At 40.9% G+C, this 22,612-nt stretch overlaps 3 protein-coding genes and 1 long non-coding RNA gene across 4 annotated transcripts; 2 read left to right on the forward strand and 2 right to left on the reverse strand.

Moving 5' to 3' along the window:
* The first annotated feature begins 955 nt into the window (after positions 1 to 955).
* Positions 956 to 2,887, forward strand: otol1b (otolin 1b). The gene is made up of 4 exons (XM_070829830.1): positions 956 to 1,358; positions 1,473 to 1,562; positions 1,831 to 1,902; positions 1,989 to 2,887. The coding sequence occupies exons 1-4, from the start codon at positions 956 to 958 to the stop codon at positions 2,885 to 2,887; spliced, it is 1,464 nt and encodes a 487-aa protein (XP_070685931.1).
* A 1,248-nt stretch (positions 2,888 to 4,135) lies between these two features.
* On the reverse strand, positions 4,136 to 7,152 carry LOC139200087 (high affinity immunoglobulin gamma Fc receptor I-like). The gene is made up of 6 exons (XM_070829317.1): positions 7,088 to 7,152; positions 6,957 to 6,992; positions 6,407 to 6,697; positions 5,906 to 6,178; positions 4,683 to 4,958; positions 4,136 to 4,591 (listed from the first exon to the last, which is right to left on the reverse strand). Exons 1-6 carry the CDS (start codon positions 7,110 to 7,112, stop codon positions 4,380 to 4,382), a joined length of 1,113 nt encoding a protein of 370 aa, XP_070685418.1. The 5' UTR covers positions 7,113 to 7,152; the 3' UTR covers positions 4,136 to 4,379.
* Positions 7,153 to 8,321: 1,169 nt separating this feature from the next.
* Positions 8,322 to 15,084, reverse strand: rabgef1l (RAB guanine nucleotide exchange factor (GEF) 1, like). The gene is made up of 9 exons (XM_070829254.1): positions 14,971 to 15,084; positions 14,128 to 14,301; positions 13,822 to 13,994; positions 13,214 to 13,392; positions 12,589 to 12,670; positions 12,345 to 12,477; positions 12,097 to 12,188; positions 11,727 to 11,983; positions 8,322 to 10,943 (listed from the first exon to the last, which is right to left on the reverse strand). The coding sequence occupies exons 1-9, from the start codon at positions 14,976 to 14,978 to the stop codon at positions 10,512 to 10,514; spliced, it is 1,530 nt and encodes a 509-aa protein (XP_070685355.1). The 5' UTR covers positions 14,979 to 15,084; the 3' UTR covers positions 8,322 to 10,511.
* Positions 15,085 to 21,474: 6,390 nt separating this feature from the next.
* On the forward strand, positions 21,475 to 22,067 carry LOC139200029 (uncharacterized). Its single transcript, XR_011584160.1, has 3 exons — positions 21,475 to 21,514; positions 21,687 to 21,815; positions 21,949 to 22,067. It is a non-coding gene; the product is annotated as an uncharacterized lncRNA (long non-coding RNA).
* The last annotated feature ends 545 nt before the right edge of the window (positions 22,068 to 22,612 follow it).

A 22,612-nucleotide genomic window follows, 5' to 3' on the forward strand; every position in this document is an offset into this window, starting at 1 on the left:
TGGCTTTGTCCCACGTAAGAGCCTGGGTAGTAGGTTGGATGTTGGAGGAATGCCTCCCATATCGGGTGACCCATTGCCCCACGGCCTTTGCTCCTCGCCTAGCTCGCAGCGAGGGGAGTGCTCCTGGCGGGCGCTGTATCCCGTGTCACAAAAGCACCTTTCTACACAACAGGGGTACAGAGAATGGGCCACAGCACAGTGGTTCTCCTTGGGTCGGCTCCAGCCCGCCATAGTTGGATTTCAGACCTCCCCTTGTACCTCCAGCAAACACCTCATTGGTGGGGATGTTCTTTCGTCCAAGCCTGGCAGAGATATCAGAGAGACCTGGAGCTCCTGGTGCTGCCTCCAAGCGACCGCTAGAGAGGATAAATGACCATACCACTTATGCATAACTGGGTGAGTCTTGTCAATTTTGTTGAATTATACATTTTGCACAGATGGTTGAATGTCAGCATGTTGGGTAACCTATTAAAACGATTAGTTAAGACTAAGTTTAAAGAATGGCGTATCTAAGTTGAGGAGCATTCTAGACTTACAAAATGTGCCACCACTCCAAAAAGATGCAGGTTTTTCCATTGCAGTTAAACAATGTAGCAGCTGAACTGACTAATAAACTACCTGAATGGTAAAACTGCCAATTTATGGTGTCACAATGGCACATGACAGAAAAACAGTGTAGCTCCAACCTGAAATTGGCAATGTAGGAGATGTACAAGTGGAAATGAAGACACAGAGAACAAGAATCAGAATGGTTAAAACAATAAGAACGATAGATGAGGGAAGAGACAGCATTGCTTGTTATTGATTTGCAAATGTGAACTGCTAATCAACATGTCCGGTTTTTGTAACCTATTGACTTTAAACCCAAAGACAAAGTTGGAAAATGAAATTAGCGCAGACGAACAGAAGAAAAGTGTAACATATAAACTCATCTGTTCTCAGATCCAAGTCAACCATGAGGATCATCTCCTGTCACTCGACCCTTGTAGCTGTAGTAGTGGTTACATTGACTGTGGTGTCCTGCGCTGAAGCTAAGACTACACAGAAGCCAAAGTACCAGTACACTAAGAAGCCTGTCCCTCAGATCACCGTTCACAACCCTGTGACCACCAACATGCCCAAGACTCTCAAGACTGTGCCGAGCCCAATTCCTGTGGAGCCCCACCCGCTCCCCACCACAGAGAGGACCACCTATCCAAGTCATGTCTTTCCACAGTACTACACAGAGAGCACCGGGGCCCCTGGTGTTGGCCCAGAGAACTACACCCTAGATTACAACGAGTGCTACTTCAACTTCTGTGAGTGCTGTCCACCTGAGAGAGGCCCCAGGGGACCAAAGGGAGACAGAGGCCTGGGAGGTATAAGACTCACCGATAAAGTGCAATAAAGAAAAAGCTTATTGATTTAATCAATTAATTTTTTTGTATGTTTGCTTTCAGCATTTTTAACCTTGCTTATGTTTGCTTATTTAGGCCCACCAGGTGACAGAGGCCTTACGGGAGATTCTGGTTTACCAGGACCACCAGGCATGAGTGGTCCTATGGGGGTAAAAGGAGACAAAGGTCAGTATAATACGGTTTAATACACATTTAAGATGGCTTATCACAAAATATTATCATATATTGCTCAACAGTGAGGGAAGCTCCAATGCTGAAAGCTACTGATTTGGTCAGCTGGACAACTGTGAATGAGTAGTCAGTTCACTATGAAAACTGATAAAGATTTGTTTGTACATGCACTGCACAACACTAGTTAAAAACAAAAATATACGTATTGCTAATGTTGGATGTAGTTTCATTAAATATTAGCTTTATTATGTCAATGTCCCAGGGGATAAAGGTGACAAAGGAAGCAGTGGGACAGCTGGGCCACAAGGACCTCCTGGGAAACCAGCACAAAAAGGTCTATACGTGCTCAGGTGATTCTTAAATTCTCTTATATTGTTGCCAGACTTCAATAGTTCTGACACAGTTTTCTTTACCTTGCAGGTGATATTGGCCCAAAAGGTGAGAGAGGTGAAATGGGGTTGCAAGGTGTCAAAGGTAATAGTGGGGAGAAAGGAGAACCTGGCCAGAATGGGACAATTGGTGAGAAAGGAGAACCAGGGAAAGAGGGGCCAGCTGGACCTCCAGGAGTGTCTGTTGAGCCAGGTCCTAAGGGAGACAAGGGGGATAAGGGAGAATGTGGCACATTCGGGGACAGAGGACAAAAAGGTGAGCGAGGTGATCCTGGGCCTTCTGGCATCCCAGGAGTGATGGGCATTCCAGGAATGAATGGCAAGCATGGTTCCCCAGGTCCTGTAGGTGTCAGAGGGGATCCGGGACCTCCTGGATCACAAGGAGAACCAGGTGTTAGAGGAACTCAGGGACCACAGGGCATAAGAGGGATGCCTGGGCCAAAAGGGGACAGAGGTTACCCTGGGATGAGAGGTGAGCGGGGCATGCGTGGATTCAAAGGAGCAAAGGGATCAGGGGTTCCCCAAAAACGCTCAGCCTTCAGTGTAGGTATCTCTCCAAGAAAGTCCTTCCCTCCCTCTGGCTTCCCGATTCGCTTCGACAAAGTTTTCTACAACGAAGAAAACCACTTCAATGTCACTTCCAACAGCTTCACATGCGTCCACCCCGGGGTTTACATCTTCTCCTTCCACATCACTGTACGCAATCAGCCACTGCGAGCCACACTAGTGGTGAACGGATCACGGAAGGTAAGGACACGTGACTCTCTGTACGGTCAAGACATCGACCAGGCATCCACTCTGGTGGTGCTGCGACTGGCAGTGGGTGATCAGGTGTGGATGGAGACGCTTAGAGACTGGAATGGGGCGTATGCCAGCAGTGAGGATGACAGCATCTTCTCTGGATTCCTACTTTACTCAGACAAGGCCTGATACTCCACTGAAAAATATCTTCCTCTCCTGAACTGCTCCAACTTGACCATATCCATGAAAAGGCCAAATACTGGTGGTGCTACACTATCCTCGTTACTTTTGTACTACTCGAACACTGTATGGCACACTAGTCTAAAAAAAAATTAAGAACTGGTAATATTAATATCATGTTTATTCTTTTATCTTTTATTTTCACCACACTAGTATCTACTTATTTTATGTGTTGCCTTCTGAACAAAAATGAATGGTATAGATAGTATGTTTATTTACAGTTCTTTGATCTACACTCCATCAGGTATATGAACACGCATCACAACAGTTCTTTATACATACATGGATGAAAGTTAAATGATCAAGTCCACAAAAATCTGGTCAATTGGAGGGTGAAACATGTTGAGAAAACACACATTACATGTTACTCAGGTAATTATGGGAAGAAGGCATTTTAAAAAAATCACACTATGAAAAGATTGGAAAAATAATAAAGGTAAATATTCATCATAAGTGAAAATCTTGCAATGTTATCATACATGGAGCACTACAACATCCATAACACGCCCAAACTGTCAACAGGGCTCTGTGTTTGATAAAATTAAAAGATTTCCATTTGTGATGAAAATTGGATAATTTCCCTAACATCAGTGTTCATACAGTATTTGAAACTGTTGTGATGCTTGTCCATATACTTGTAGACAAAAATGTTATTAATCGATATACTAGTAGTAAGCAAGACAGGAGATTTTTCTTTTTATTCAATCTTTGCCTCCCACCAATGCAGCTGTTAAACCTGTTACCCCCTCCAAGACCTGCAGTGTTCATGAATATACTTTGCCTGAAGTATTAATTAATGGTCTCTCTGTAGTTTTGCCGTCTGTTAAATGTTACGACCCCACGTCACCCTCACCTCACATGCCTGAACCAGCCTCATTTTGTGTTCTCGTCATCCTCCTCTTTGTACGCTGCTGTCTTTGTCACACTCTGACACCCGCTTCCTGTCAATCTACACTACCCAGCTATCTATATCTAATTGTGAAAGAGACATAGAAATGTATAATGTATGTGTTGAGTATACAGAGAATATCACTGTGACCTGTAACTGTATTACTGTTCTTACTGTAAATCTGCTTTCCATGTTATTATACCAATACTTATACTAATATGTAAGCAGTATTGCTGTACAATAGGGCTGTAAAAAGAGACTGTGTTCATAGAAAATAAAATCCAGTAGTACATATCATTTATGGAATATTTTATTTGCTTTAACCAATAAGACATTAGTTAATATCACCAACACTACTGATCCAGTTAGTTTTGTAGAGATGAGATCATGAAGTTGAAATTTGGTAATCTGTTACATGAATATTGTACAATGAATCATATAAAATGTTTATGTTAAAATGTTATATCGCAAAAGATGTGACAGTCTCATGTTATTGCTCTGATTTAGGACCATTCTTATCTGCAGTGGTCTGTAATGCATGATAACATATCACTAAAGGACATCGTCTGGAGACATATCACCAGATTCCTCATATGTACTGCCAACTTCTGGGATAGTTTGGTTGAGAGTCTGGGCTGTGGATAACTGTGGATGTGAAGTCTTCAGCAGAGGATCTGGGGATTGGTTGCTCACATTGTCGCGCTGAATAAAAGTAGGAGCTGCAGTGGATTGTTGAGGGAAGGATTGGACTGCTGTTGGCTCAGCTGCGGGAGAAAGGAATGGGGATGAGATTGGCGGAGCTAAAGGCCATGGGTTTCACAATTTTGACAGAGGGTCATATTTACATCAAAGTACCTATCACTTCTCCAAAGCTTTTGGGCTCACTCCACCTGAAGAGGCCCAACTCAGGCACCTTGGCCTTGCAGCTATACTGGCCTGGAGTCTGTCTGAATAGATCATGGTTCTCAGAGGTGGCTGTTCCCAGTCTGTTGTTATTTTTGTAGAAATAGTAGTGTATTGGAGGGACAGGAGCAGGGGCATTGTATTGGACGTGGCAGACGAGCTTCATCCGATTTACTGGAATCAGGTTATCATCTGCAACAATCTCCAAAATTGGTTGCGACAGAACCTCTGAGAGAGAGAAGCACAGGACAAAAAGCATTACTGACACATTGGAATAATTTAAACTTATTCCTAGAGAACAACATTTTTCCTTATTGTTAGTTGACAATTATTAGTAATACAGGAATAGTTCATCAATAGTTTTAGGAAACGGAACGCTCATTCACTTTCAGATTCAGATTCAGATTCAGATTCAGAATACTTTATTTGTCCCAGAGGGGCAGTTTAAAAGGGCATGACAGTAGCTTAAAAACACACATCCAACAATAGACACAAACCAACACTCACAGTACAGCAGACAACATTCCCAGATAAGAACACATAAATAATTTATATTATATAACACATCCACTTCCTTGCTGAGAGTTAGATGAGAAGATAACAGCTAGCCTGGCTCTGTCCAAAGGGTGAAAGAAATCCTCCAAACACCTCCAAAACTCACTAATTAAGTCATTATATTTTGTTTGATCTATTTGTGAGAGAGCGAGACAGGCCAGCTGTTTCAAGCCTTTGTGCTGAGCTAAGCTAAGCTACGGCTACTGGCTGTAGTTTGATATTTACCGTTAAGCATTGGTGTGAACACAACAATTTGTGTTTTTGCAGGTGGTTAGATTGTATGTGGAACTACTGCTTGGCCTTGCACAGTGACTTCCCAAAGAGTGAAAACAAGACTCCGCCAAGTACATAACACCCTGCAACTACAAATAGTTGTTTTTACACTGCAGTTTTTGTACAGATTATTAAAAAACAAGACATAATGTATTAATTAGTGAGCTGTAGAGAGCCAGGGTAGCTGTCTCTCACTTGTGCTAAGCTAAGCTCAAACAGAAAACATATGAGAGTTGTACTGATCTTCTCATCCAACGCTTGGCAGGAAATTCAATAAGTGCATTTCCTAAAATGTAACCACTAACCACAACCAAACTCAACGTATGCAACTCAGTATATAGACTCACCGAGGACCTGCACTGGAGCATCAGATGAAATTACAGAGCGTGTACGTCTGTTTGCGTCCCAGGAAGCCCTACAAGAATACATTCCTTGGTCCTCCAGGGTCACATTGGTCAGGTAGAGATGTGGGTTGAGGCCCTTTTGTCTCATAACTTCAACGCCATCTTTGTATAGAATCACCTCCTGAAGTTGGGGTTCACCTCGGACACGACACGTGACCTTCAAGGTGTCTCCAACAAGGCCGGGATGAGGAGGGACTTGTAGAATAGCCCATCCACCTGAACAAAGAAAACAGAGAACCGCAGCCTGTTTGAGATGCACTGTGAAACCAAAACATGCAAATATGTCATGTTATCTATAATCAAATGCCCAGGAAGCACCATACAGCGTTTAAGGCAGCAGGAGTTCAGTAGTTCACAATTTTTGCAGCAGAAGTAGGAAAAAGTGGAAGAAGAGGGCCGGACATGCCAATCAAGGATATTTCTAAAGATATTGATATACGTTACCATCCACATTGATCTCCACAGGCAGACTTTGGAGGGTTTTTATGTTTCCCACTATTGTGTCCCTCACTCCCTCGCAGTAAAATTTCCCGCTGTCTTTAACCATGGCTCTCCACAGAATAAAGTGCTCCTCAAACTGTGGGAGCTCCTGAGATCCCCTGAACCACCGGTAAGCCCAGGTGGACCTGTGGGTATCAGGAATGCTGCATTTCAGCCGGACACTTTCCCCAGAGAAGATCTTTGAATCCCCAGACACAATCTCCACCACAGCTCTGAACGAGGTCACAAGGAAAGCTATGGAGGAAAACATAACTGGGTTTGTTAGGGAGGAATGTCCCAAAAAAAAATCTAAATCATCACTGTTTTCGATCATGAATATTTATGTTCAACTCATGTACATAAAATTATGCGATGTCAGTAGACCAACAGAAGTATAAACTAACATATTGATTCTATTAATACTGTAATACTGTCTTATATTGTTAACACTGTGTTTCAGTTTGTAAAGGTGTTCCACATCTAGAATTCAATAATATGAATACTTGGTACATACCCTCAGGTACGACAAGCTGTGGTAGTGCTGAAAGAACTGAAAAAGGGAAATAATCAAGAATGAGACAAATGAAAAAAATGAAACGGTGTTAAAATTTGTTAGATATTGTGAATGAACCGAGGAAAACTCACCAAGGAGGGAAATGACCGAGTCCATTTTGACTGATCTCTTAGTTAGAGGCAACGACTGAAGTAGATTCCTTTATTTCTAACAAGGAGGGAAGTGAAAATAACGTTTTTTCTGAGCTTGAACACATCACACAGGATATCCCCTTTTTCAAAAATATCACTTTCATTGCTGACAAATGTAAATTATTCATTTTAGAGGACTGTGAGCATACTCTTCTGGGAAATGAATAGGATTTGTTTTTTCAAAAGCAAGAAACTGAAGAAGAGTGGATGGCCATAAGAGACTGTTATCTTAGTTTTAAGTTCTAAGTTTTATAACATAGAAGTATATGTGGCAACCAAAATTTCTCCATTTTCATTGTTTTCTTAATTTCCTATATCTCAATCCCGGAAAATTTACAAAAAATTAAAAACAAAGGGAAGTGAAACACACTTTTTTCAGAATTCAGATTTTCAGTAGTGTATGTACCAATGTACCAACGCCCAGCCAGAAATAAATTTGGTAGGAATACTGAGACAAAATAAATAAATAAATAAATGCTTCTTTTAAATCCCTCTCTAATCATATTATATATTGATTAGATAGATAGATATTGTATCAATTTTTTGTGTATCTGTTTTTCACATTATTACTTAGATTAGGAAAGGTTCACACTCACAACTGCATCTTAAAACACAACTCACATGCCCATATGTACATTGAGTTTTCAGACTCTGTCTCAACAAACTGTGTTTGCTGAGAGGAACAGTAACAGAAATTTGTCTAACCTCAAAGAACAAGTGGATTTTGTTTCCCATCACGTACGCTGACATTTTTAATATATTTGTTTTTAATTTTTTCCTGTTTTATTTTTTTTTTTACCACTTCAGATTGTTTTTGTTCGGCTACAATATTTGAATACCCCGTCTGGCAATTCATAAAGCATCATTGTTTTCAGCCTTTTATTCCTGACTATACAGCAAATATAAAATTACTTAAGTAATAATTACTTAATAAATTCTGTTAGTCTGAAAGAGCCTATTGACCACTTTTACAAAGGAGAAAATATGATCATTCACTGGAGAAAAACGTCAATGAATTCCAGAAATGGTACATCTTGATAAACACAAATTACTATCCGTTTCATTTCACGAATAGTTAAATTCTGAGTGAGTAACACTCTATTTAATCCTCGATTGCAAAATCATGAGTCACATGAAACAAAATGATGAACAGGAACTGCGCACAAGTGCACGTGCATTTTCAATTTTTATTAATCTTCATCACACACTCATAGATGCAAATAAACCAATACTGCCCCAATAAGTTACTTTTAAATAAAAGACAGTATTGACTTCTCCCATGTGATAGGATAACAAACCTATAAGGTTACAAAGATGATGTTTTCAACTTTTTTTTTTTTTTAAATACCTGATAAATGGCTTCTGCATACAGTGCAATATAAAGTTATTTAAGCTATTGTTTAAGTTTGAAATAAAAGTCTTCTCAAACTGAAATTGGACAGCAAGTGCATGCTGGCTATACTGTTGTAAATAATATAAAAGGATTCGAATCAAACAACATAAGCAAATATTAGCTTGAGCAAAAAAAACAAAAACCTCCCCCAAAGATTTCTTCCACTACACGACTGCCAAATACAAAGACACAGTCGAAACATGTCTGTGTGGCAACAGCCTACAACAGTTTTCATTAATTATCTGTCATCCTTTCTAGTGAGTACAGCCATTAATTCCTTCATTAAATGTACTTCAGAATAAAGAGCTTTAAAATCAAAGAGAAGAAAAGTGCTTCAAAATTAATTAAAAGGAAAGAAAGAAAGAAAACAACCTAAAAACAGTTTTTTTTTTCTTTTTAAATGGGACATGCTCATGACACCCTCTTCAGGACACAAGAGAATAGATGAAAATTTTACTATCATTCAAATTCATGTAACATGTCTTCAAGCAATGCTCTGTAACAAGAGTTCTACTGTAAATATTACAGGATTAATGTGTCCTATTGCTTCCAAAAAAAAAAATTGATACCTGCCTCTATAGAAAAATAAAATCACTTCTGTACATCCAGCTTATGCCCGGAGTGAGAGATCTGGCATGAAAACAACACTACAATATCCATACACGCACACAACTGGAGGATTTGATGATTCATCAGCACTAATGGAACATGTCCATGCAACACGCACTCACATTTACACACGCTTGCCCGCATGCACAACTGCAACACACGCGCATCTCTTTCTCTCTGGATATTTCGCTGCAGGACAGGGAGATGTAGGGTGACCACAGCACAAATCACGAGCATGAAAACAGCTTATTTCAGTGAGGGGAAGTTGAGTTTCATGTTATTTAGATTTCTCAATTTCCGTTGCCAAACACACACTTAACTGAGAAATTCTGTTGTGTTATTGGATGTTACTTGGGCAGTAAGTTTCTGCATTTCAACTTTGGCCTCCACTTTTCAATTTTCACCATGAGACAACACAACATATTAACAAAAAACTTATAGAAGAATAACAGCAGAAACATGTTGAACAATCACATCCAACCATTTATACTGATCACAACAATAACAAGGACGAAGATGTACTGAAGTAATGGAGATGCTGCTGTGGGTGACCAACAGATGGGTTCAGGATGAGTTTGGAGTGGAGTCAGTCTACTCCCTTGCCCTAAAAGGAGCCAACTGAGGTGATCTCTTGCATGCCAAAACTAGCTCAAGAAAAGACAAAGACATGGCTGGGTCAAGAAATCATCTTATCCAGAATCTGCACTGAAGCTGCTGCATCAGATCGGTGACTTTGCAACCAGGGCAAAATGCTTGGAGTGTACTCAGGGAGATGCTTATTCACTTCCTTGCTGAGTTAGATGATAAGATTAGTACCACATTTACATGTCTGTCAATTAAAAGTGAAGCTGAAGCCAGAAGATGGTTAGCTTAACTTAGCACAAAGACTGGAGGCAAGGGGAAACGGCTAGCTCAGACCTGTCTACAGGCCAGTGAACAAACGAGACATAATGTGTTAATTAGTGAACTTTAGAGGGGCCGGTAAGTCGATTAGTGTCATCTTTGGGCTGAGTCAAACTAGCCATTTCCCCGCTTTCAGCCTTTATGCTGAGCTAAGCTAACTGGCTGCAGTTTCACATTTGCCATACACACGAGTGCTTTTTGAAATTCTTATCAAACTCTCTGCAATAAAGTGAATATGTTTGCTTCCGAAAATGCAAAATGTAATTTAATTCCTTTATTAAAATGGTTCTGCTACTGCTCAGTCTAGTATCAGGGTGTGTACGACAATGGATGGATGGAATGGAGATGGCTGGATTTGAAAGGGGATCCATATTGGATGATGTAAAGTTTACTAGCAGTGTAAAGAGGGAGGGTGGAGTAAAGCCTCTAGAAGAATTTTTCAGAGAGATGCTCTTCACATCAACCAGCGAACACTTGCGGTTGCAGTGGTGGGGGCAGGAGCTCATTCTCAACGTTATCAGCATCGATTGCTGATGATGCTGTAGACGTTGTCCCACTAGCTGTGGTTGTGGCAGGATTTTGTGTCTCTGGTGGGAAGCTCTCAAGAACGCTCTGCACCTTCTGCTCCACTTCATCCGTCCAGTCAATGAGGTCGCTCTCCAGCTGGCGAGCCTTCTCCATGACCCGCTCCTGCCTTTCCCCAAGCCCTGTTAGCATGTCCAGCCGTTTGTGCACCTGACTGAGAGCTGCGCTGCTTGGGGAGCAGGAGGAAGCTCCGGTGGCCTGTGGCCAGTGAGGGGATGCCTGGCCCGACATGTAGAGCTCAAACTCCTCAGAGCTCAGGTTCAGAGACTGACCATCCAGCTTCTCAATGAAGGCCACTGCACAGCACTGAGGAGAGGGGGTGTGGAGGATCATTAAAAGCAAGCCTCATCTGTGGGTGTCATCAGTCTGTGACATCAGATCCACTGAGATTCTTTTCTTTTTCTTTTGGTATTTTACGTTTATTGGATAGTAGTCAGTTTAGACAAACAGGAAAAACACAGGGAAGGGAGGGGGGTAGATGGGGAGAAAGGGGGCAGTGGGAGCAAGAGGACCAGTAAATCTGGCACATGCTAGCTAGCTATCTAAATACTTTTCCATTGACTTTGACATTCAGTGAATTCCATGATGTAATTTGTGACAAAAACTCGTAGTTTACTTTTCAGTGTTACTTAATCTGTCTTTTCTCACTTTGCTACCAGGAATTAACAACAGTACAGTGAAGCAAGAAGTTTTCCAAATAAAGCCATTACACAAGGCATGTTAACATTTTGTGTTACACAACATTTCATGGAGATCCACTGATTACGTTACTTATACTCAGTTACCACTTTAATAGGTACATCTAGCTAAAAGTGCCATCTAATAGCATAACAATCCTGCAATATATCTTTCCTTTTCCAAAAAATGTAAAAATTTCGAGTGTTGTCGATTCAACTTGTGATTATGATCACTTTGGAGGGTGTAGTTTGTGATGCTCTGGAACTAAACTGAATTATGCAGAGATTATGCTGAGTATTTAGCCTACCCTCATTGATATAAATGGGATGGGCGAGATAACAGAATTTAGGATTTAGAAACATCAACCAATAAACCACATAAATGCAAGCAAGCATGTACTGATTTTCTCACCAGATTAGTGAAGTAGTAACCATCTTCTCCAGTCATGAGTCTGCTGGGGTTGCTGAAGCGCGTGATATACTGGATGTTGGACTGCAGTCTCGGAGGGTTTGCTTTCAGCACAATGTAGATAAGTGTGGGGAGGAAGTCGTCCGCAGACGCAGCCTCTTTCTTGCTGACTTTGATGGCGTTGAAGATGTGCTTGCTGCACCGAGTGATGCACCCCAGCTTGTCCTTGGGGACACACTTTGAATCCATTTCAATCACATCTGAATTTGTGGACAGATTGCAGATGTTAACACATTATTCAGTTAGTACCAGATAAGATAATGGGGTGGGGTCCCACTATGGCCCTCTCAAAAATAAGCCTAGTGAGTCTTACCTGTGATGGCCTTAACTACACTGTCAGACACCTCAGGAATCTCCTCATCAACAGGAACACACAGCATCTCAATGGTGACCCAATGCAAGGATCTGTAGCAGAACACAATAATGATTTCAATCTAACTAACTCTCAGATGTAGTTGTTTTGCCTGCAATTGTATTTCATTGCACTCAGAGGTAATGCTGAGAAATTAATCACAACTAGAAAAGCAAATTTTGACATTATTAAAATGTTTATTTTCTAACCTGATTCTCTTCTGAATAGCCAGATCTTTCTTCTCATCGTCTGTAGTCTCAGGGCAGAAAACTTCCTTGTAGAGACGAGTCATCATGTACTTCTCTACTTCATCCATTACGCTCTCTACATGATCTGATGAACCTAGAACAGAAGAACAAAGATTTACAGAGCTATGGCTCTATGCGCTGGATCATGTTAGTGATATTTACTGTTTATAGCTGATTCTTCTTGAGCGTCAGAGTTGAGCAGTACCTTTGAACTGGGTCTGAAGGCGGTCCGAGAGATTCTGGTAGAAGTCTTGCACACATTCTGACAGCTCATCAGCAGCCATGTCCTGAACAATGAAGGGAAATGAACAATGCAGATCAGATTTAATTTAATTCCAGCTTAGTAATACATTGATACAGGGAGGGACGGATATCAAAATCAAGCTAAAATATGACAGAACCATTATCTATCCTTAAGGGTTGCAGGGGAGCTGGAGTCAATCCCAGATGACATTTGGCAATAGGTGGTGTACACCCCGGACTGGATTTAATATATTTGACAATGTCATGTAAAAACTGAAGGCTCCATGTTCTTAGCATTTGAGCTGGAGCAATTTCAGCTCAAGTGATTGCAAAATTAGAAAAAGAGAAGTGTTTAGTGATAAATTAGGAGAGGTGAAACCGTAAAACAGATACAATTCATGGAAAGCAGATAAGTGGTGCAACGCTGCTGTCAGACTGTGAATAAAAACACAATCTTAAACCAAAATGAAATTAAGAAAAAGTTATTAGTGCACAGGTTGTCCAGACTTCCACAACTATTAATATGATTCTTACAAGCTCATTTCACCTGCTAACACACAAAAGCATGAGGAGTCCCTTAAGCTCACCCGCTTATAGACCATGCTCTCAGTGAAGGCCCTGCACTGTTTGAAGATCTCCCTGCCAGACTTCAGAGGTTTGAGAAAATCAATGAACTCTCGCGTTGCATGGTCATTTTCCGCAGAGGAATGCCGGCTTGAAGAGGAGCTGGGGCTTGGGGTGGACTGCGCCTCAAAAGGAGCAGCATCTGGGGGGTGGGTGACACTGAATGTTACTTTAATCAAAGCTACAGGCACTTACAGCATTCTCTCCTAATATCACAGGCTTGTGCTATGTGTTCAGTCTCTGTGTCAAGTCAAATCAAGGTAAGTGCTTGACCAGCAAAAAAAAAACCACAACACCCAGATTATTGACCTAAAATGTTTCAGTGACCTCAGTCTGGTTTTGTTCCAATAAAACAGGTCATCAGAGCCAGTTCCATAAACAATTCAAGCAGAGAAAAAGTAGTGGAATTAAGCAAAACAAATAATGAATAAAAATACCACTACCACCTGATAATGGCACCATTATCTATCCATTCAAGAACAGCAATAAAAACTTTAAACCTATAACGATTTGATAAATAATGACAGTATAATGGTATATCTAGCAGTTGACTCTGTGCAATAGTATGTACCTTTTTTTGGTGGTGTTTTTGTGGAAGGAGTAAAAAACTTTGTGACTGTGTTGACTTTGCTGGACTTTTCTTTAGTTTTTCTTTCCTCAAACTTGCTGAATGGTGTGATGGTAGACTGTGATAGGGCCCGCTGATGTCTGCTTGCATACGCTTCCTCTTCCTCTCTCTGCAGCCTGGGAGGGAAAAGAGAGCACACCACTTTGTCAGATGGATGGACAGGCACACAAGAGCAAGCAAGAGCAAAAGACACAATGTTTGTCTTTGAGGAATCATCGCACACTGGAAAAAGTGCGATGATTGACAGACCTCTCCGCAAGTGCCCAGTCTTCTTGAATCTGTTTTTGCTTTTCTCGCTGATTTTCCTCTCGCCAGCACTTCGAGCACAGACCTTGCCAACCAGTGTAGCCATAAAAACCACATCCTTTCTTGCATAGCAGCTCTGATTGGTCCAGATGGATCCCACGCCGCTGGCTCATCATCCTTCACCAGAGTAACTTAAAGAGGACTGCTGGGTGCATCACAAGACAAGCCAAAACAGTGAGTACGACCAGCATGGCAGCGACAAAAAAGCTAAAAAAAATAGGCAGATCCCTCTGCTCATTAATCTATTAAATCAAGGCCATGATCTCTACAACACTGACTTGTAGCTGACCTCAAGTCCAAATCTCACCACGTCACTGATCAGACTCGGCTAATTTGGCTTAACCCAGCTGTAGTTTAATGTCGTACAGTCCAAACTTTAATCAAACCCCTGACGACTCTGAATGGATTTGTTTTGCGAGGCAAATACACCTGGCTAGACGAAACGTCTCCAGCTTTGACCTATTTGTTGACATTAGCTAATATCTACGAGCTACATTTACCCTAAAACATATCCCCTAAAAACACCGTTGTCTCTTAATTACAGATACAACTTATAATTCTGATAGGTGGCTACCATATATTATTCTAACATTTGATAAGTATATTCGCGCTGCAAAGTTTCTCTCACACACAAAAACGCCAAATCAACAAGCTAATCTACAGCTAGCTGCTCATGTTAACCTCGGCTAATTACAGAGCTAACGCGACTAAGGTAACTGATTAAATTAACTGTATGAATTAATAAAGATGTTCTGGTTTGGCTGCGTGAGTTTTGTGTAAACATACACTGTCATTCGCAGTGTCGAGAAGCTATCGGGTAACCTTATCGTCGCTCCTTCTCCAGGCTCCTGTAGGTTGATGTTTACACTAGCCAGGCAGCTAGCTTTGTCCCTCAGCCATTTTGTCTGTCAGCTGTTTCTTCTTCTCTGGTGTTTTTTTAAGAGGGGTTACAAACCAGGTTAAAATGACTTTATCGCCACCTAGCGTTACCACAATGCAATTTTGTTGCTAACAAATTGTAAAGAAATGCCACATTTGCTTCAAATTATGACATTAAGACTTACACTTTTCAATACAAATATGTGCATATTTAATCCTATAGCACATGCCTTTTAGAAGCACTGTTTTAACCCCCAAATTAAAGACCTAAACTTGGAGCTGAGTTCCAAGTGGTCATGGTGAAGTAGGTGCATTGTAATCATTTGGCCAGAGGATGGTGTCAGAGTAATGGTCTTTGTGAGTACAACAAAACAAAAAAAAGACCAATTTATTATTTTAAGCCGCTTATGTGATTTTATGATATCATGTAAGTGTTACATTAAGATACTGTGTATTACTTGATGATTATCACTGATACACTGATATTTCAACAGTATATTAAATTTTGGAGCTGGTTGGATGGGACATTTCAAGTGATATATAAATAAATTTGTTTAGTGAAATCTTTAACAATGCATCATATTTTGTACAAAGTCCACAAAGCTCTCAATCAGGTCTCGGTACTCCTCCTCCCTGTTGTCAGTGATACAGCCAACGATGGAGGAGTCATCTGAAAACTTCTGCAGATGGCATGTTCCTGAGTTGTAGCAGAAGTCGGAGGTGTAGAGGGTGAACAGGAACGGTGACAGTACAGTTCCTTGGGGTGTGCCAGTGTTGCTTGTCGCCACGTCAGACAAGCATCCATACAGCCTGACATACTGCGGTCTTGCTGTCAGGTAGTCTGAGATCCAGGCCACCAGGTCCTGGTCCACCTGCATCCCAGAGAATTTCTCAGCCAGCTGGAGCGGCTGCACCATGTCGAAAGCGCTGGAAAAGTCAAAAAACATAATCCTCATGGTGCTTTGTGGCTTCTCCAGGTGTGAATAGGCTCTGTGAAGCATGTAGATCAGGGCTTCCTCCACACCGATGTCGGCCTGGTACGCAAACTGCAGCGGGTCCAGGTCATCAAGCACCAGGGGCCTGAGGTATTGTAGGACCAGTCTCTCGAGGGTTTTCATGATGTGGGACGTTAAAGCCACAGGCCTGAAGTCACTGGGGGCACTGGAACGTCCCTTTTTGGGCACAGGGACTATGCAGGATGTCTTCCAGATCTTTGGCACCTTTTTCAGCCTTAGGGAGTGTGTGAAGACTCCCGCTACACTGTAAAACATCACAGCCCCTTTTAGTTATGTCAATTTACATTTTCTCTTTAACTAAAAGTGCTCTGATAAGTTTTAGATTTTGAACTCAGCTATTCTAGTTTTCGTAGGTTAAATTTACATTTATTCATTGTCTTGACTACTTGAACATTTTGTCAAATTGACTGAACTTGCTTCATCAAGTTATCAGTTGAAAAAGTAAAGAAAAGAAAAAAAAGGGCGGGAGTGAAGGTCAGAGCTACAGAGCTTCCGCATTTGATATTTGGAAAAAAAAAAACCTCTTTAAACTAAGGGCAAGGTTGAAACATGGATATAAACAACTTGTTATATCCTGGAGATATGCTATGTTTTAATTTGGACTAAAGCAGAGAGACTACTGGTGCCGGCGGAGGGATATTCTATGTACCTACAACGGCTATCCAATTCAGGCGGAGTAATACGTTAACGTACAGTCTGAAATACGGAGGAACGTTAAAGCGCGCCATTCCATTACCGTTGGAAGACTGGTGGAGATGAGTGTAAGTGATTTTAACATTTTTAGTCCTTTGCCGTTAACTTTGTACATTGTGCTTACTAATATGTTTTCATAGAAAGCTAAAAATGTGAAATATAAGAACATGGGTTTGTTTTAATCTGGTGCAGTATTTGTTTTTCATTAATGAGCTACTTAAGTTCTTCGTTGGACTTCGACATGATGTTTGCTAGCTTCAGTTGACATTAGCAACGTTAGCTGGTTAGCTAGCTACACAGTCGAGGGCAAAGGGGGCATACTGTGGTAGCGTTAATTGACATTAGCAACGTTAGCTAGCTACACAGCCAAGGGCAAAGGGAGCATACTGTGGTAGCGTTAATTGACATTAGCAACGTTAGCTGGTTAGCTAGCTACACAGTCAAGGGCAAAGGGAGCATACTGTGATAGCGTTAATTGACATTAGCAACGTTAGCTGTTAGCTAGCTTCACAGTGGAGGGAGCATACAGTGGTAGCGTTAATTGACATTAGCAACGTTAGCTGTTAGCTAGCTTCACAGTCGAGGGCAAAGGGAGCATACTGTGGTAGCGTTAATTGACATTAGCAACGTTAGCTGTTAGCTAGCTTCACAGTGGAGGGAGCATACAGTGGTAGCGTTAATTGCAATGGGAGGGGGTCTGACGGTTAGCACTGAGACACAGCAGGGAGAAATGGCAGAGCTACAGCTCCACTTGATTTATGATGAAATAACCAACATTTCTTTTCATTTTGATGGTAAGTGTTAAGTACAGTACATACAAACTTTTCAAAAAATGGGACGATTGGTGGCAATGGACATGAGAACTGGGCACTTCTGAGATTCCTTCCACTGCTGATTGGCCACAGAATTCCAGAAAGGGAAAAAACCTGGTCTGTGATCCTTGACCTGAAAGACATTGTTGAACTGCTATCCAGCCACTCGTTCACAACAGAATCCCTGTGCTACCTACAAGCAAAAATCTCTGACCAGAGACAGTTGCTATTGGAAACATTTCCTGGTGTTAAATTACGCCCCAAGCATCATTATCTTGAACATTATCCTGTGCTGAAATTTGGTCCACTAATTGAGTTCTGGACAATACTATTTGAGGCAAAACATTGTTTCTTTAAAAAGGTGGTTCACAATACTGGCAACTTTAAAAATATTCTGCACACTTTAGCTACAAGACATCAGCTGATGTTGGCATATTATTTGGAGATGCCAACAATCTTCAAACCAGGCATCGAGACTGGCCAAGTATCAATTGTATCTGTGGGCATCTTAGATGTTGCTATCAGAGAGGCCTTACGGAATAAGTTTAAAGATCTGGACTCTGTTTCACTCACCTCCACTGCTTACTTAAATGGAACAAAATATTCTCAAGGAATGGTGCTCTCAGTTGGACAGATAAGTGGACTGCCAGATTTTGGGACAGTACTGGAGATCTGTGTAGTGGATGGTTGCATATCATTCATTATGCAACTATTCACAGCGGCCTTCCTGGATCATCTCAGGTGTTTCCAGCTTGCCAAAAGAGACCCTGCAGTAACTGTGGTTGTTGATCCTGACAGTCTGAATGACTACACCCCTCTTGCTGCATACCTAGTGGAAGGAAAGCTGCTGGTCACCCCAAGGACATTCATGTTACATTAAGGTAAAGTTTGATCGGGGAGTGTTGTTTTGTACATTTATATGCACATTTACTCTCTGGATGATGTAACAGCATCAATGCTGATACTCTGCAATAAATGCCTCTATTTCATTGTTGAATTATATGCTTCCAGTGGTTATTTCCTGATAATAGTGTTTTATAATTTGTTCACCGTGTTTCAGCTGTTGCGGACACTTCAATGATGCTTCTCAGAGTTATCATCTCACCTGAAGAAATAAGGCGTGTCACCCTAGAGCAGGGGTGTCAAACTCAATCAAAGAAAGGGCCAAAATTTAAAACACGGTCTAAGTCGTGGGCCAAATGGGCTCAACATTTAGTGAAGACTCTAATAGTGACTCTTTTATTATAGTATATAATATAATATAATATAATAATAATGATATATATTATCCGGAAATATGAATTTAAACAGCCAAACTTCAACAACTTTTCCTCAATAAAATAAATAGAATTTTAAATAATTTATTTCTTTTTTGTACTATCCTGATGTTTTGTCTCATAGTGTCGTCTTATATTTATATTCTTTAATTATGGCCACATCAGTTCCATGTGATTTCCTGGATTCTTTCTCCCCATTCTGTCTCTCATAGTTGAAGTGTACCTATGATGAAAATTACAGGCCTCTCATCTTTTTAAGTGGGAGAACTTGCACAATTGGTGGCTGACTAAATACTTTTTTGCCCCACTGTAGGTGTACATTTCAAGCCCTTATTTAGAGGAACCTATTTTTTGTGGTCACCTGCATTGTTAAACATTATTTGTATATTCAACAGTGTAGTTTGTACAGCTCAGGTCTGGTATGGTCAAAGCAGGTCAAGAAATAGAAAAAATTAAGGTGGAAAACCTAATACTGTCCTGAAGTGTATTGATTGTTTAAATTTGTTTTGAGGCAGTAACTTACCAACAAATATATTTTAGAATTGTTTTAAAACAATCTTCTATCTAGTCAAGGAAGTTTATTTATAGCAGCTCTCAGTATCCCTTATTTCTCTTTCTTCATCTGTCCTATTGTCAGTTACAGTTTGGGCAGTATTTGGTAAATTTTTCAATGTACCCTTTTCTTCATATTCAGTATATAGATTTTATTAGCTGTTTGGAAACTATGGGACCAATGTGTAAACAAGTGTCTTCATGTAGGCATGTTTAACAATGTGCAACATTGTTCTTGTTGATTGTATGATATTGATCATCTGTGTTGTGAAGGCAGGTTTGAGATCAAAGTTGTATAACATTGGTTTTTAAAATGAATTATATTTCTGAACAAATGCACTGCAACTGTTAATTGTGATCAATAAGTCAAGCAAACTTGCACTAATGAGTCAATATAGAATAGAATAGAATAGAAAGCATTTATTGTCATTGTACTGGGTACAATGAGATTAAAAAAGGGCAGCTCCTTAAAGTGCACAAAAAAGCATAACACAGTATAAAAAACACTAATAGATAATTAAATAAGTGGCATCAGTGCTGGAATGCAGTAAAGCAATAATGAGGTGACAGCAGTGCAGAAACGTCAGTGCAGATCAGAGTTCAAAAAGGTGACAGCTTTGGGGAAGAAGCTATAGCGCCTGCCAGAGGGCAACAGGTCGAAGAGGTGGGAGCCGGGGTGAGTGGTGTCCTTAACAATGTTCCTGGCCCTGCTGAGACAGCGGGAGTTGTGAATGTCAGTCAGGGAGGGCAGAGGGCAGCTGATGATATTCTGCGCCGTGTTTACCACCCACTGCAGTCTCTTCCTGTCGGCCTCAGTGCAGCTAGAGTACCACACTGAGACAGCGTAGGTCAGCAGGCTCTCAACTGAGGAACGATAGAAGGTCACCAGCAGCTGTGTGTTCAGATGTTCCTTCCTGAGCACCTTCAGGAACCGCTGCTGGGCCTTCTTGACCAACGCTGTGGTGTTCGCTGTCCAGGAGAGGTCTGCGGAGATGTGGACGCCGAGGAACTTGAAGGACTGGACTCTCTATGCATTCGCCAGTGATGTACAAGGGGGCGGGGTCGACGCTGTTTCATCTGAAGTCCAGGATGATTTCCTTGGTTTTTGTGATGTTCAGTGCAAAGTTGTTCACTGAACACCACTCAGCCAGTTGCAGGACTTCATCTCTGTAAGCCGCCTCATTTCCCCCTGAAATCAGCCCCACTACCGTCGTGTCGTCTGCAAATTTGACAATGGTGTTCTCCGTGTGGGTGGGACTGCAGTCGAAGGTGTAGAGAGAGTAGAGTAAAAGTAAAAAGTGTGAACAAATACGATTTGGGATGAACTTGCGAGCATTGTGTCTAACATATTTATATTGGTAAAATCACATTTATTCGGCTAAAACCGGAAGTAAGCCTGGAGGGGATCATGTGTTTAGATGCATGTGTGTGCGTCTGTAATCTGTATCAGTCTGTCTGTCCGCAGCATAAAAACTGACATCAATGGAAAATTTGGTCACATTTTGGTAACTCATGATATGATCCACTAACGATGGCACAATACAAGACAAAAAAATTCCTTGTTCTGTCATCTTTGCTGCCATGCTGACTGTAGGGGACAGTTTTCCTTCATGAGCACTGTGAATGACTGCCAACCAGTCCAGGGTGTACCCTGTTTCTCGACCAAAATGGTATCCAAAGTGATTTACACATAGATGAATGAAGGGAATTGGGTCAGTGGTGGGTGGGGAAATCAGGGAAGTGGGGAAAAGTTATGTAGATGAATGGGGTAGTCAATTGATGGGGAAAGGAGGGAATGGATGGATGGAAAATGGTAATGAAAGGGCCTGGGAAGTAGGGAATGTGACTGGAGACACACACTTTCTTAATACAAAATTTGTATTTGTAATCAGGCATGTTTGTAGTTCTACATGTTAATAACTGTGAGGTGTTGTGGAACCCGTGTCTGAGGTTACATCGCCCTACGTCAAGTTACTCCAGCCAACTTTCACACCAATTGGAGTCATGATTTGGAAGAAGTTGGGAATTCCGGTTTGCTTTGACAAACAAAGAGTTCCTCACGGATGTTTACGTAGTGCCACCTGAAACTGCTCTTCAAGAGGTTTATATTTCATTTGTCACTGTTATTTATTCAAACAATTACAGGAAGCAACAGAAGTGCTCCTGGAAAAACAGCATAGTTATGCTATTGTATTCTCCATTACCTGGAAAAAGTACAGCAACTATTTTGACCATTTCATTTTATGGATTTTTTTTATTCTTCTTTTTCACAGGAAGTGGAAAAAAAGCTAAACACTTGTGGATCTATATTTATCATAAAACCAGGCCCACACAAGTCCCTTCTAATTGGAAATCATTACTCCATCACTGCAGACAAGGAGAAGGCAGACATTCAACCCCAAGTAGGTTTCAACAGTTATACCGTCAAGGCACAGTACACTTGCTGTTGCTTTACTATCAGTTATTTTAATTTCATTATTTAAAATGGTCAAGTGTCATTGCAAAATGCAGTGACCCCGTTTATTATGTCTTCAGACACGAGAACTTGAATATAGTAGCAGAAATTTGTTTGAGGTGTTTATCAGAAATGCTGACAGCGACATCACCCTCAGACTTCAAAGTGAGACAAATACTGTGTGGACCTGTACTCTTCATAAAGGTCAGTGTTTTTTTAAAATAATTTTGGACTAATTAATTTACACCCTTATGAACCACTTGCTCTCTGTGTGTTAATGTACTTCTTCTACTGGACTTTTTTGATATTTTTTACAACTTTTTGCTTTTTTTACTTAGTTAAGAGGTGGACAGAGAGGTGGAGTTGAGAGTTGGAGAGGAAGATGCTGGACAAAATGTTATCCATTAAATTCATTAAACAGCAAAGCACTTACTTCATATCAGCTGTCTGATTGGATGTTGGACATGGGCTTTAATGTAACCAGCTTATTAGTGTTCCTATATATAATTTTTGTTATATTAGAAATTTAATGACCAAAAAGTCTGTCATTTGTAGTTTTACCCTCCAACAACTTCTTCCCACAAACCCACCAGCAAATTACCCAGCTTCCAGGCTGCTCATCCCCCGAGAACAAACAAGAGGATTTTTTTATTAGTTGCAAGAGGCATCACTTGGTTTTATTTATGTTTACCAAGTAGCAAATAGCTTTTAAATATTTTGTGGCTTCTCATATAAAGGTAGTGT

The sequence above is a fragment of the Pempheris klunzingeri genome, chromosome 4 (assembly GCF_042242105.1).
Source record: "Pempheris klunzingeri isolate RE-2024b chromosome 4, fPemKlu1.hap1, whole genome shotgun sequence".
Taxonomy (NCBI): Eukaryota; Metazoa; Chordata; class Actinopteri; order Acropomatiformes; family Pempheridae; genus Pempheris; species Pempheris klunzingeri.